A 15,790-nucleotide genomic window follows, 5' to 3' on the forward strand; every position below is an offset into this window, starting at 1 on the left:
AAACCCACACAGACACGGGAAGAATGTGCAAACTCCACACAGACAGTGACCCAAGCCAGGAATCGAACCCAGATCCCTGGCACTGTGAGGCAGCAGTGCTAACCACTGTACTGCCCCAGGAAAGAGAGTAAAGTTTTCACAGAGAGGGAGTCGGGTTTGGAAGGAGCTGTCTTTAGGACCCAGAGGGAGTCTGCTGCCCCTCTCTCTTTCTCTGTGTGTGTGTGTGTGTGTGTGTGTGTGTGAGATGTGGGACTGACAGGGGAGCTCAGAGCAGGCAGGCTGCTGCTCAGTACAACAGGAGTTGTTGGACTCCCTACAGCCCGGGCTACAAGGACTGTTTGAAAAGACTGACCACGGCTTCGAGACTGGAATGTGTTCAAAGAAAGAAAGATACATGTCAATTGCAGAGAAAGGCATGTGGGAAAAAGCCCCAAGCGAGAATGTGAAAGGAATGGGAGCGGATTTGAGCTGTCTGCTTCAGGATGTGGAGTAACGGAACAGAGATTCCCTTAATTCAAGGAAAGGCAGCTGAAGGCAAACATCTGAGCTGAGAGGGAGGCAGCAGGAATTATGGTGCAATTGCCTTCCCCACTCCCAGAAACTTTTTGAGAGAGAGAAAGTTTTGCAAACTTTTCTGCTGTCGCTGCTTGTTCGCGGGGAAGTTTGGAGGATGTGAAGGTTATTGCTGTGAAGATCTCACCATGTTCCTGCGGCTGGGGCTCGGATTGTGGCTGTCTCTGGTCTGTCACACGCACTGCTGCTCGGAGCTGCTCACCAACAGTTGTGTCTGCATTGAGGAGAGGTCGAAGGGACCCACTTACCCTCAGGTGCGGAGGAGGGTGGTGTGCAGCAAACAGGAGCTGGTGGACATCCCGCAGCCCAGTCTTCTGCCCAACAGGACTGTGCATCTGTGAGTCACTCTTCTTGTCTCTGTGTGTGTCTGCCTGTGTGTTTTATTCAAGGAAATGTTACTGTGAGTTGCTCCAAGGACAGGGGTGGGGGAAGGCTGGTCGGTTTCCATTCTCTTCCTGTCTCGCCGCCAGCTCCCAGTTAACGGGACTGCAAGAAGCAAATAAAACTGCAAATGAACTAATCAAATCAGTACGAATTAAATCAGAAAATAATTACGTGCCTGATAGAAACAAACAAATCCATTCTCTGCACGATTAAATAATGGGCACAGCAATCCAGAATGTAGGCACATTTATAACAAAATATATAGCAAAGATAACACAGCAAAAACTAATAATATGAGAAAACACATCCAAATTCAATAAGAAACATGGAAAATTGGAACAAGAGGTGATTTAACTCTTTGAGCCTCCTGTGTTCAATATGATCATCTATCTCAACCCCAATACTACACCCCGACAGTGCTGCACCCCGACAATATTACATCCTGACAATGCTACATCCCGACAATATTACATTCTGATAATGCTACATCCCGCCAATGTTACATTCTGATAATACTGCATCCTGACAATACTGCGCCCTGACAATAACACATTCTGTTAACAATAAATTGACAAAATCATTAAGCCTGCTAGCATTAAATCAATGAAGAATTCAAAACCTTTTTTAACAGAAAATATCCCAGAATAGCCCCAAGGAATCATCAGCAAATTTAGGAGCAAATGTGTAAGGAGATTACAAGTATCTCCCAGAAAATAGGGTGATAATAGTTGGAGATTTTAACTTTCGCAACATTGCCTGGGACAGCCATAGTACCAGAGGGTTGGATGGAGAGAAATTTGTTGAGTCTATTCAGGAGTAATTTCTCATTCACTATGTGGATGGCCCGACTAGAGAGGGGCAAAACTTGATTTCCTCTTGGGAAATAAAGAAGGGCAGGTGAAAGAAGTGTGAGTGAGGGATCACTTTGGGACCAGTCATCATAATTCTATTAGTTTTAAGATAGCTATGGAGAATGATAGGTCTGTCCCAAAAGTTACAATTCTAAATTGGGGCAAGGCCAATTTTGATGATGTTAGGCAGGAACTTTCAAAAGTTGATTGGGGGAGTCTGTGGGAAGGCAAAGGGATGTCTGGTAAGTGGGAGGCTTTTAGAGTGAAGGGCAAGGCTGCCAGAAGTTGAGAACCCTGGATGACTTGGGATATTGAGGCCCTGGTCAAGAAGAAGAAAGAGGCACATGACATGCAGAGGCAGCTGGGATCAAGTGAATCACTTGAAGAGTATAGGGGGTGTAGGAGTGGAGTTAAGAGAGAAATCAGGAGGGCAGAAAGGGGACGTGAGATTGCTTTGGCAGATGAGGCAAAGGAGAATCCAAAGAGCTTCTACAAATACATAAAGGGCAAAAGAGTAACAAGGGAGAGAGTAGACCTCCTAAGGATCAACAAGGTCATAGATGTGCAGATCCACAAGAGAGGGATAGATCCTAAATGAATATTTCTCATCAGTATTGACTGTTGAGAAAAGCATGGATGTTAGGGAACTTGGGGAAATAAATAGTGTACACTTGAGGAGTGTACGTTTTACAGAGAAGGAGGTGCTGGAAGTCTTAAAGTGCATCAAGGTAGATAAATCCCTGGGACCTGATGAAGGATATCTCAGGACTTTGTGGGAGGCGAGGGAGTAAATTGTGGGTCCCCTAGTAGATATATTTGAGTCATTGACAGCCAGAGTTGAGGTGCATGAAGAGTGGAGGGTGGCAAACGTTGTGCCTTTGTTTAAGAAGGGCTGCAGGGAAAAGTCTGGGAACCATAGGCCAGTGAGCCTCACGTCTGTAATGGGTCAGTTCATAGAATCCCTACGTACAGATGGAGATCATTTGGCCCATCAAGTCTGCACTGAGAACAATCCCACCCCAGGGCTTATCCCACAACCCAACATATTTACCTTGCTAGTCTCTCGAACCTGCACATCCTGGGCCACTAAGACGCAACTTAGCATGGCCAATCAATCTAACCCGCAAATTTTGGACTGTGGGAGGATTTGATTTGATTTGATTTATTATTGTCACGTGTATTAGCATACAGTGACAAGAATTGTTTCTTGCACATCATACAGGCAAAGCATACTGTTCATAGAGAAGGAAATGAGAGAGTGCAGAATGTGATGTTACAGTCAAAGCTAGTGTCTAGAGAAAGATCAACTTAATGCAAGGTAAGTCCATTCAAATATCCGACAGCAGCAGGGAAGAAGCTGTTCTTGAGTTGGTTGGTACGTGACCTCAAACTTTTGTATCTTTTTCTTGACCGAAGAAGGTGGGAGAGAGAATGTCCGGGGTGCGCGGGATCCTTAATGATGCTGGCTGCTTTGCCGAGGCAGCGGGAAGTATAGACAGAGTCAGTGGATGGGAGGCTGGTTTGTGTGATGGAATGGACGACATTCACAACCTTGGTAGTTTCTTGCAGTCTTGGGCAGAGCAGGAACCATTCCTAGCTGTGATATAATCAGAAAGAATGCCTTCTATGGTGCATGTCGAAAAGTTGGTGAGAGTTGTAGCTGACATGCCAAATTTCCTTCGTCTTTTGAGAAAGTAGAGGCGTTGGTGGGCTTTCTTAACTATAGTGTCAGCGTGGGGAACCAGGACAGGTTTTTGGTAATTTGGACCAACAATGTCAAAATGTGAAGCTCTCAACCCTTTCCACTTTGTTCCCGTTGATGTAAGCAGATAAGAACATAAGAACTAGGAATAGGAGTCGGCCAGCTGATGCCTCGAGCCTGCTCCGCCAATCACTAAGATCATGGCTGATCTATTCGTGGACTCAGCTCCACTTAGCTGCCCACTCACCATAACCCTTAATTCCTTTACTGTTCAAAAATTTATCTATCCTTGCCTTAAAAACATTCAATGAGGGAGCGTCAACTACTTCAGTGGGCAGGGAATTCCACAGACTCACAACCTTTTTGTGAAGAAGTTCCTCCTCAACTCAGTCCTAAATCTGCTTCCCCTTATTTTGAGGCTATGCCCCCGAGTTCTAGTTTCACCCACCAGTGGAAACAACTTCCCTGCTTCTATCTTATCTATTCCCTTCATAATCCTGTATGTTTCCATAAGATTTCCCCTCATTCCTCTGAATTCCAATGAGTATCGCCCCAGTCTACTCAGTCTCTCCTCATAAGTCAACCCTCTCAGCTCTGGAATCAACCTAGTGAATCTCCTCTGCACCCCCTTCAGTGCCAATATATCCTTTCTCAAGTAAGGAGACCAAAACTGTACACAGTACTCCAGGTGTGGCCTCACCAGCACCTTATACAGCTGTAACATAACCTCGCTGTTTTTAAACTCCATCCCTCCAACAATGAAGGATAAAATTCCATTTGCCTTCTTAAGGCTTCTTGGGCAGGCTCGAAGGGCTAGATGGCCTACTCCTGCTCCTATTTCTTGTGTTCTTATGTTCTTAATTACCTGCTGCACTTGCAAACCAACTCCTTGAGATTCCTGCACAAGGACACCCAGATCCCTTTGCACAGCAGCATGCTGTAATTTTTTACCATTTAAATAATAGTCCATTTTGTTGTTATTCCAACCAAAATGGATGATCTCACATTTACCAACATTGTACTCCATCTGCCAGTCCCTCGCCCATTCACTTAGACTATCTATATCCCTTTGCAGAATTTCAGCGTCCTCTGCACACTCTGCTCTGCCACCCATCTTAGTGTCATCTGTGAATTTTGACACACTACACTTGGTCCCCAATTCCAAATCATTTATGTAAATCGTAAACAATTGCGGTCCCAACACTGATCCCTGAGGCACACCACTTGTCAGTTATTGCGAACCAGAAGAACACCCATTTACCCCACTCTTTGCTTTCTTTTCGTTAACTAATCCTCTATCCATGCTAATACATTACCCATAACCCTGTGCACCTTTATCTTATGTAGCAGTCTTTGGTACGGCACCTTGTCAAATGTCTTCTGGAAATCCAGATACACCACATCCACAGGTTCCCCATTATCCACTGCACATGTAATATTCTCAAAGAATTCCATCAAGTTAGTCAAACACGACCTGCCCTTCGTGAACCCATGCTGTGTCTTACCAATGGGACAATTTATATCCAGATGTCTCGCTATTTCTTCCTTGATAGTTTCAAGCATTTTCCGTCCTACAGTCGTTAAGCTAACCGGCCTATAGTTACCCGCCTTTTGTCTACCTCCTTTTTTAAACAGTGGCGTCATATTTCTTGTTTTCCAATCTGCGGGAACCACCCCAGAGTCCAGTGAATTGTGGTAAATTACCACTAGTGCATTTGCTATTTCTCCTGCCATCTCTTTTAGTACTCTGGGATGCATTCCATCAGGACCAGGAGACTTACCTACCTTTAGCCCCCATTAACTTGCCCAACACTACGTCTTTTGTGATAATGATAGTTTCTAAGTTCTCACCTGCCATAGCCTTCCTGTCATCAATTTTTGGCATGTTATTTGTGTCTTCCACTGTGAAGACGGCACAAAATATCTGTTCAATGCCTCAGCCATTCTGTCAATTCCAGGTATTACATTGCCCCTTTTCATCCTCTAAAGAACCAATGTTGACTTTAGCCACTCTTTTTCGTTTTATATATTTGTAGAAATCTTTGCTATCTCTTTTATACCCTGAGCGAGTTTACTCTCATAGTCCATCTTACTTTTCTTGATAGCTTTTTTCGTGGCTTTCTGCTGACCTTTAAAGATTTCCCAATCTTCGAGGTTCCCACTAATCTTTGCCACTTTGTATGCATTTTCTTTCAATTTGATACCTTCCTTTATTTCCTTAGATATCCATGGTTGATTATCTCTTTTTCTACAGTCCTTCCTTATCACTTCCTGAGCACCGTGAAGGATCATTTTGAAAGTCCTCCACTGTTCCTCAATTGTCCCACCATAAAGTTTTTGCTCCCAGTCAACCTTTGCCAATGCCTCCCTCATTCTATTGTAATCTTCTTTGTTTAAGCACAAGACACTGGTATTGGATTTTACCTTCTCACGCTCCATCTGTATTTGAAATTCAACATACTGTGATCGCTTCTTCCAAGAGGATCCGTAACTGTAAGATCATTAATTATTCCTGTCTCATTACACAGGAACAGATCTGGGATAGCTTGCTCCCTCATAGGCTCCATTACATACTGTTCAAGGAAGCTATCGCAGATACATTCTACACACTCCTCCTCAAGGCTGCCTTGACCGACCTGGTTTGACCAACTGATATGTAGATTAAAATCACCCATGATAATTGCTGTACCATTTTTACATGTGTTTATTTCTTGTCCCACCATGATGTTATTATTTGGTGGCTAGAGGCTACGCCTATTAGTGACTTTTTCTCCTTACTGTTTCTGATTTCCACCCAAATGGATTCAACCGTTTTTTCCATAGAACCGATATCATCCCTCACTACTGCCCTGATAGCATCCTTGAATCTCAGAGCGACACCACCTCCCTCATCCTCCTGTCAGTCCCTCCGAACAGTTGATACCTTGGATATTCAACTCCCAGTCATGATCTTATCCTGCAACCATGTCTATGAAATGGCCACCAAATCATACTCGTTTGCAATGATTTGTGCTATCAACTCATTTACCTTGTTTTGAATGTGACGGGCATTCAGATAAAGTGCCCTTGTGCTAGTTTTTCTACCTTCTTTTTGAATTCTAACACTTCCATTAATAACATCTCCTGAGTTCTTCCTTTTAACATTTTCCTGATTTTTGATGTCGTTGGGACCTTCTCCTCACATTTTGTCCTTGCTCCCTCCTTCTCGGACTCCTTACATACGATCCCATCCCCCTGTCATATTAGTTTATGTGGACAGGGGCATGTTCTCCTCGACGATTCCTGAAGTCGATGACAATCCCCTTTATTTTGTTGACATTGAGGGAGAGATTATTGTCGCTACACTGGTTCATCAGATTCTCTATCTCATTCCTGTACTCAGTCTCGTCATTGTTTGAGATCTGTCCCATTGTGGTGGTGTCATCAGCAAACTTGAAAATCGAATTGGAGGGGAGTTTGGCCGCACAGTCATGGGTGTATAAGGAGTATAAGCTGAGAACACAGCCTCGTGGGGCACTGATGTTGAGGATGATCGTGGAGGAGGTGTTGTTGCCTATCCTTACTGATTGTGCTCTGTGAGTTAGGAAGTTCAGGATCGAGTCGCAGAGGGAGGTGCCAAGGCCCAGGCCATGGAGTTTGGAGATGAGTTTCTTGGGAATAATAGTGTTGAAAGCTGATCTGTAGTCAATAAATAGGAGTCTGACATATGTGTCCTTGTTATCCATGTGTTCCAGGGTTGGGTCCAGGGCCAGGGAAATGGCGTCTGCTGTGCAGTGGTAGATAAACTATAGTGGAATCGAGTAGTCTAGGAGGCTGGAATTGATTCGGGCCGTGGCTAACCTTTCGAAGCACTTCATAATGTTGGATGTCAGAGGAAACCTGAGCACCTGGAGGAAATCCATGCAGACATGGGGAGAATGTACAAACTCCACACAGAGTGACCCAAGCTGGGAACTGAACCTGGGACCTGGCGCTGTGAGGCAGCAGTGCTCACCACTGTGCCACCGTGCTGTCCTTTTGTTAGAAGGTATTCTGAGAGACCCCAGGATCTACATTTCGACTCTGCATTTGGAGAGGCAAGGACTGATTAGGGACAGTCAGCATGGCTTTGTGAGTGGAAAATCATGTCTCAAAAATTTGGTTGAGTTTTTTTTAAGGGGTAGCCAAGAAGGTAGATAAGATGTGGAGATGCTGGCGTTGGACAGGGGTAAGCACAGTAAGAAATTTCACAACACCAGGTTAAAGTCCAGCAGGTTTATTTGCTAGCATAAGCTTTTGGAGCGCTGCTCCTTCATCACCTGAGAGATTTCTTAGATAAGGGGAGTGCAGTTGATTTGTTTATATGGTATTTAGCAAGGCCTTTGACAAGGTACTGCATGGTAGGTTGTTGCATCAGGGGGTCCAGGGTGAGGTAGCCAAATGGATACAAAATTGGCTTGATGACAGAAGACAGAGGGAAGTTGTAAAGAGTTGTTATTCAAACTGGAGTTTACAGCTTGGAACTAGGCCCTTTGGCCCACCTTGTTCATGCTGCCCTTGACAGCATTTGGCCTCTATATCCATCGTCCCATGTAACTATCTAAATGCTTTTTAAAAGATAAAATTGTATCCACCTGTACTACTACCTCTGGCAGCTTGTTCCAGACACTCACCACCCTCTGTGTGAAAAAATTGCCCCTCTGAACACTTTGGTATCTCTCCCCCCTCACCTTAAATCTATGCCCTCTAGCTTTAGACTCCCCTATCTTTGGGAAAAGATATTGATTATCTACCTTGTCAATGCCCCTCATTATTTTATAAACCTCCATAAGATCAGCCCTCAGCCTGCTATGCTGCAGACAAAAAAGTCCCAGTCTATCCAGCCTCTCATTATAACTCAATCCATCAAGTCCCGGTAGCATCCTAGTAAATCTTTCCTGCACTCTTTCTACTTTAATAATATCCTTTCTATAATAGGGTGACCAGAATTGCACACAGTATTCCAAGTGTGGCCTTACCAATGCCTTGTACAACTTCAACAAGACGTCCCAACTTCTGTATTCAGTGTTCTGACCAATGAAACCAAGTATACTGAATGCCTTCTCTGTCCACCTGTGACTCCACTTTCAAGGAGCCATGAACCTGTAGCTCTAGATCTCTTTGTTTTATAACTCTCCCCAGTGACGTACCATTAACTGAGGAAGTTCTGTCCTGGTTCTATCGACCAAAATGCATCACCTCATACTTGCCTAAATTAACCTCCATCTGCCATTTGTCAGCCCACTGGCCCAATTGATCAAGATCCCGTTGCAATTGGAGATAACTTTCTTCACTGTCCATTATGCCACCAATCTTGGTGTCATTTGCAAACTTGCTAAGTGTGTCTCCCATATTCTTCTCCAAATCATTAATATAAATGACAAATCATAGTGGGCCCAGCACTGATCCCTGAGGCACACCACTGGTCACAGGCCTCCAGTTTGAAAAAACACCTCTGGCTTCTGTCAAGAAGCCAATTTTGTACCCATTTACATACCTCACCCTGGATCTCGTGAGATTTAACTTTATGCAACAACCTGCCATGCAGTACCTTGTCAAAGGCCTTGCTAAAGTCCATGTAGACAACATCAACTGCACTGCCCTCATCCACCTTCTTGGTTACCCCTTCAAAAAACTCAGTTAAATTTGTGAGACATGATTTTCCACTCACAAAGCCATGCTCAGTGTCCCTAATGAGTCCTTGTGTCTCTAAGTGTCTGTAGATCCTGTACGTCAAAGTACCTTCCAACAATTTACCCACCACAGACGTGAGGGTCACTGGCCTGTAGTTCCCAGGCTTTTCCCTGCAGCAACAAAGGCACAACATTTGCCACCCTCAATCTTCAGGCATCTCACCCGTGACTATTGGTTCATGGCTGAGAAGCTGGATAGGCTGGGAATTTTTTTCCCTGGAGCGTAGGAGGCTTTGGGATGATTGTATAGAGGTCTATAAAATAATGATGGGCACAGATCAGCTCGATCGTCAATATCTTTTCACAAAGGCAGGGGAGTCGAAAACTAGAATGCATAGATTTAAGGTGAGAGGGAAGAGATACAAATGGGTCCAGAGGGGCAATTTTTTCACAGAGGATGGTAAGTCTTTGGAACAAGCTGCCAGAGGTAGCAGTAGAGGCGGGTACAATTCTGTCTTTTAAAAAGCATTTGGACAGTTAAATGGGTAGGATGGGTACAGAATGATATGGGACAAATGCAGGCAACTGGGACTAGCTTCGTGATAAAAACGAGGCAGCATGGACAAGTTGGGCCGAAAGGCCTGTTTCCATGCTGTAAATCTCTATGACTCTGTGAATTGAAACAAAAGATCCAAATGGATGAGTTGGGTGGGAGGGGGGTAGGGGGCACTCATGGCTGATCTTTTTGTGGACTCAGCTCCACTTACCGGCCCGCTCACCATAACCCTTAATTCCTTTACTGTTCAAAAATTTATCTATCCTTGCCTTAAAAACATTCAATGAGGGAGCCTCAACTGCTTCACTGGGTAGGGAATTCCACAGATTCACAACCCTTTGTGTGAAGCAGTTCCTCCTCAACTCAGTCCTAAATCTGTTTCCCCTTATTTTGAGGCCATGCCCCCCTAGTTCTAGTTTCACCCACCAGTGGAAACAACTTCCCTGCTTCTGTCTTTTCTATTTCCTTCATAATCTTATATGTCTCCATAAGACCTCCCCTCATTCTTCTGAATTCCAATGAGTATAGCCCCATTCGACTCAGTCTCTCCTCATAAGCCAACCCTCTCAACTCCAGAATCAACCCAGTGAATCTCCTCTGCATCCCTGCAGTGCCAGTTTCTCAAGTAAGGAGACCAAAACGGAACACAGGACTCCAGGTGTAGCTTCACCAGCACCTTATACAGCTGCAACATAACCTCGCTGTTTTTAAACTCCATCCCTCTAGCTATGAAGCTAATCCCCAATATATCTGTCCCATCCAGCATCACTAACAGCAGATTCTCTGACAGTCTCATGCACATTGTGTTTTATATTGGTTTTGGGAATTTGTGTTTGATGGATATTGTTCTGGGAGTTTGTGTGTAATAGATATTGTTCTGGGAGTTTGTGTTTATTAGATATTGTTCTGGGAGTTTGTGTTTATTAGATATTGTTCTGGGAGTTTGTGTTTATTAGATATTGTTCTGGGAGTTTGTGTTTATTAGATATTGTTCTGGGAGTTTGTGTTTATTAGATATTGTTCTGGGAGTTTGTGTTTATTAGATATTGTTCTGGGAGTTTGTGTTTATTAGATATTGTTCTGGGAGTTTGTGTTTATTAGATATTGTTGTGGGAGTTTGTGTTTATTAGATATTGTTGTGGGAGTTTGTGTTTATTAGATATTGTTCTGGGAGTTTGTGTTTATTAGATATTGTTGTGGGAGTTTGTGTTTATTAGATAGTGTTCTGGGAGTTTGTGTTTATTAGATATTGTTGTGGGAGTTTGTGTTTATTAGATATTGTTCTGGGAGTTTGTGTTTAATAGGGGCAGAATGGGGCCTCCTCCCATTCCTGTGTAACTGGCTGGAGAGGAGCTGACTGGGGCCTCCTCCTGTCCCTGTGTAATAGGCTGTAGAGGGGCTGAAAGGCCTCCTCCTGTTCCTGTGTGACTGTTGTGAATGGGGATGGGGTTTTGATGGCCCACTAAGCTATTTGTGGCTGACAGCAGCTGACAGTAATTCCAATCCTCCTCGCTCTCTCTCCCTGCCCAGTCTGCTGATCAGCTGTTGACAGATCGATTGTAATCTTGATGTTGAAAGCAGACTTTGTGTTTGTGGCTGTCAGCTCTGTTTAAACCAGGTCGGGTTAACGCGGAGGGTGAAGGTGGGCCACGGGTGTGAGCGTAAGCCTCTCAGGCAGGAGTTCTCCATACGAAAGCACTGGCATTCTCCACAATGTCATTGCCGATATTTCCAGCACTGAAGGAATGTGGTGACAACTTGAGACTATTTCCATTGGTTGGGGAGGGTCAGCATCTGGGTAGCAGACTTCAGGAAGGCAGTGGAGCGGGAGCAGAGAGATTTGCCAGAACAGTCCCAAGAATGAGACAAGATGGGGTTTTCTCCTTCACTCGGAGAAGGGTTGAGACAGATTGCTTCAGGGTGTTCAAAGCAGTTAACTTTTTAATTCTGCCTCATTCAATGAACTAACTTTCAAAATGTTTGCTGCCAGGCAGGGATTTGAACTCGTGTTTGCAGATGACTCGTCCAGGGTGTCTGATTGCTGGTGGTGAAACAGAGTGCTGGTGCTGTGTACACCACTGTGCTGGAGGTGTAACAGAGCCCCCCCCATCCTTAATCATAAACAGTCTGGAGGGCATAAAGCAGAGGGCACAGACTGCAGGACAGGCAGAGTGTTCACGGAGTGAGTTGTTCTAATCTGAAATCTGCTGCCACTCAGGGAAGCACGCACACAATCACCATTTTCAAATCCAATAAATCCCATTTTCACAGTGATGAGGAAACCATGCTGGAGAATGGGAGGAATCCAGTCCTTCTTACAGACCTGGCTCAGGCGTGATGAGACGGCACGATAGCACAGTGGTTAGCACAGCTGCCTCACAGCGTCAGGGACCCGGGTTCAGTTCCCAGCTTGGGTCACAGTGTGGAGTTTGCACCTTCTACCCATGGGTTTCCTCCCACAGTCTGAAAGACGTGCTGGTTAGGGTGCATTGGCCGTGCTAAATTCTCCGTCTGTGTCCCCGAACAGGCACTGGAGTTTGGCCACCAGGGGATTTTCACAGTGACTTGTTACAGTGTTGATGCAAGCCTACCTGTGACACTAATAAATAAATTTAAACTTAGTATCCTGTTGTTTGAGTTCAGAGATCTATCCTTGTTGCTTCCTCCTTGAATTCTGACTGTTGGTGATGTTAAATAAGAGGAATATCTCTGTAACTCTGCACATTCTCTGATCACCCTGGTTTGGTGTTAATATGGGTCTCTGTGGAGAAACACATTATTCAGCCTTCAGTGAGAAAGGGAAAAAGATATCCCATGAAGCAATCAGCAGCATCTAGAAAGAAATGCGAAGGAATGCTTTTATTTATCTCTTGTCTCTCTGAGTCACCCCACTGAAATCTAAATGTTGAGAATTTCCAGTCACTGTGCAGTTCAAATGTTCCAATAAAACACAAACATATTCTGGAGCAGCAATTATTAGGAGGGAAGTGGTAACTTGCTTGTGTCTTTCTCCAAGCAGAAGAATCTGACTGAATGTGAGGCAGGAATGCTGAATCATTGCTGAGTTTGTAACATTGATAAGAGTGAGTCAAGGATTGGTCTGCACTTAAGAAAGGGTTTGCATTCCCCTACTGACTGTCTCATTCTCACAATGAGACACAACTCGGGAACAACCTGGCAAGTGTTGTCACAATTTGTGAGCAGCAAGTTCCCCCAAGCAGAGCGTGATAACAACCAGCAAATTGTGAGATAAACGTTGGCCAGTGTACAGGCAGTGAGCCAGACTGAATCACACTCAGTTAATGTCTCACCGAAAAGATGCCACCTCCCACACTTCACTGCCCCCAGCACTGACCCTCTGACAGTGCGGCACTCCCTCAGTACTGACCTTCTGACAGTGCGGTGCTCTCTCAGCACTGACCCTCTGACAGTGCGGCACTCCCTCAGTACTGACCCTCTGACAGTGCAGCACTCCCTCAGCCCTGACCCTCTGACAGTGCGGCACTCACTCAGCACTGACCCTCTGACAGTGTGGCACTCCCTCAGTACTGACCCTCTGACAGTGCAGCACTCCCTCAGCCCTGACCCTCTGACAGTGCGGCGCTCCCTCAGCCCTGACCCTCTGACAATGCGGTGCTCCCTCAGTACTGACACTCTGACAATGCGGTGCTCCCTCAGTACTGACACTCTGACAGTGCGGCACTCCCTCAGTACTGACACTCTGACAGTGCGGTGCTCCCTCAGTACTGACCCTCTGACAGTGCGGCACTCCCTCAGTACTGACCCTCTGACAGTGCGGCACTCCCTTAGTACTGACCCTCTGACAGTGCGGTGCTCCCTCAGTACTGACCCTCTGACAGTGCGGCACTCCCTCAGTACTGACCCTCTGACAGTGCGGCACTCCCTTAGTACTGTACCTCTGACAGTGCAGCACTCCCTCAGGACTGACCCTCTGACAGTGCAGCACTCCCTCAGGACTGACCCTCTGACAGTGCGGCACTCCCTCAGTACTGACCCTCTGACAGTGCGGCACTCCCTCAGCACTGTCCCTCTGACAGTGCGACACTCCCTCAGCACTGACCCTCTGACAGTGCGGCACTCCCTCGGCACTGACCTTCTGACAGTGCGGCACTCCCTCAGTACTGACCCTCTGACGGTGCAGCAGTCCATAGTCATTGGTTTCTGTGTTCACGTGTCTAGAGAGGGAAGTGTATTACCTTGATTCCTGTGGGAAATAACTGGCACTGGAGGAGTTGAATCCAGAGGGCAGCTGTTAAGTTTCCCTGGCTCCACGGGGCAGGAGGAATGTGAGAGACATTCTCTCTGTGCTAACTCTCCACCCTGGGTGCAGTTTACTCTGTTGGCTAACTGTCTCTCGAGTGTGACGCAGAATAGCAGCAAGGTCGTGGGTTCCGGTTCCAGACCGGCCATTGTACTTCATGATGTATTTCCCCACACTAGGTGTCCCTGAAATTATATAACCACTCGTCTCTGTGTGATAGAAGCCTCTGGTTCCTCATGTCCCTAATCTTAGTACAGTTGGAACAGGGAAGGTAGGCTTCTGGGCTTGTGATGTGAGTGAAAAAACAAGTAAAGTTTGTTTATTAGTGTCACAAATAAGGCTTACATTAACACTGCAATGAAGTTACTGTGAAATTCCCCTAGTCGCCACACTCCCGCACCTGTTCGGGTCAATGCACCCGAACCAAAAAGTCATGTCACACATTTCTCTGCTTTGTGTTGTACCCATGCAAGCGTTCACTACTGTCGGACGAGACGTGCCTGGCCATCGAGGGGGCAAGGTAAATGTACCAATGGAATCACAGAGTCCATTCGGCCCATCATCCTCTTCATCCTGTTCTTTCCCTGGAGACATCCTCTGCAGAAAGCAGGACGCTTGTTTGTCGACTGAGTTTGAGCAGGATTTGCTTGCACTTGTTTACACACAGACATTACGTTCACTGCTGGTGACGTGACCACACAAATAGATTCAATGCCTGAGTGTGAGATTGCCCGCTTCACAATCTAAAATAGATGAAAAGAGCAAGAATGTCAGAGAGGCATGCAGAGTTCTGTGTCGCTGCACTGGGAGCTGATTCACTCGCGATTCAGTCACTGTAACCTCAGAGGCAGGAGATTCAGGATTTAAACTTCACCCCAGAGCTTTGAGAACAAACTCCAAGCTGACATTTCCCCTGGGCAGTACTGAGGGAGTGCTGCATTCTCAGAGACCAGAATTCCCACACCGTTTGTCCCATTGTGGCTGCCCCAGCTCCCTGAATGAGGGACTCGTGCCATTCCCTTTCAGAAAACATTCCAATCCTCTCTTGAATGCTCCAGTTGAACCTGCCTCCGCCACACTCTCAGCCATTGCCTCTTTTGTCAATTACTTTAAATCTGCACCCTCTCAAAGAACAAGAACAAGGAACAGTACAGATCAGGAATTGGCCCTTTAGCCCACCAAGGTTGTGTTGATCACGTTGTCCAACTGCCGAAATCCCTCTGTTCCCCACCTGTTCAGATGCCTATCAAGATGAGTCTTAAATGTGGCTAACGTATCTGCCTTAACCACCTCACTTAGCAATGCATTCCAGGCCCCCACCACACTGTGTGTAAAAAAAACTTCCCCACACATTTCCACTGAACCTTTCCCCACTTAGCTTGAACTTGTGCCCCTTGTAGTTGTCATTTCTGCCCTGGGAAAAAACTTCCAACTCTTTACCCCATCTCTACCCCTCATAATTTTATCAACTTCTACCATTCTATAAACGTCTCTTGTATCTGATTGCTTCCTGAGTGCAGATGGCTTCCTCTTGCTGATCTGTGCAGATCTCTCGTCATTTTAAATGTCTTCAAGAGGTCAGCCTGCTGTCCTTTGGCTGTGTCACCCTCTGATCCCATCACACTGTGAAAGAGGTCTTCAGAGAAAGGTATATCTCTGAATATCTTTCCCTAGGTTAACCTCACTGAAAGATAAACCCGTCATCCAGCCTGTTGGAATCTTGCTCTGTACAAATATCTCTGCCGCAGGAAAGTGTGTCTTAGAATCCTACAGTGCAGCAGGAGGCCATTT

The 15,790-nt window shown here is 45.6% G+C and overlaps 1 protein-coding gene across 1 annotated transcript in view; it reads left to right on the forward strand.

Moving 5' to 3' along the window:
• Positions 1–291: 291 nt before the first annotated feature.
• Positions 292–15,790, forward strand: part of adgra2 (adhesion G protein-coupled receptor A2) — a 132,669-nt gene continuing 117,170 nt past the window's right edge. Inside the window, exon 1 of the mRNA XM_080217040.1 lies at positions 292–910. Within this exon, the coding sequence (XP_080073166.1) occupies positions 702–910 (209 nt within the window). The 5' untranslated portion in view covers positions 292–701. The remainder of the gene's footprint in view (positions 911–15,790) is intronic.

This window comes from Carcharhinus amblyrhynchos, chromosome 34 (genome assembly GCF_965287045.1).
Source record: "Carcharhinus amblyrhynchos chromosome 34, sCarAmb.v2.hapA, whole genome shotgun sequence".
Classification (NCBI taxonomy): Eukaryota; Metazoa; Chordata; class Chondrichthyes; order Carcharhiniformes; family Carcharhinidae; genus Carcharhinus; species Carcharhinus amblyrhynchos.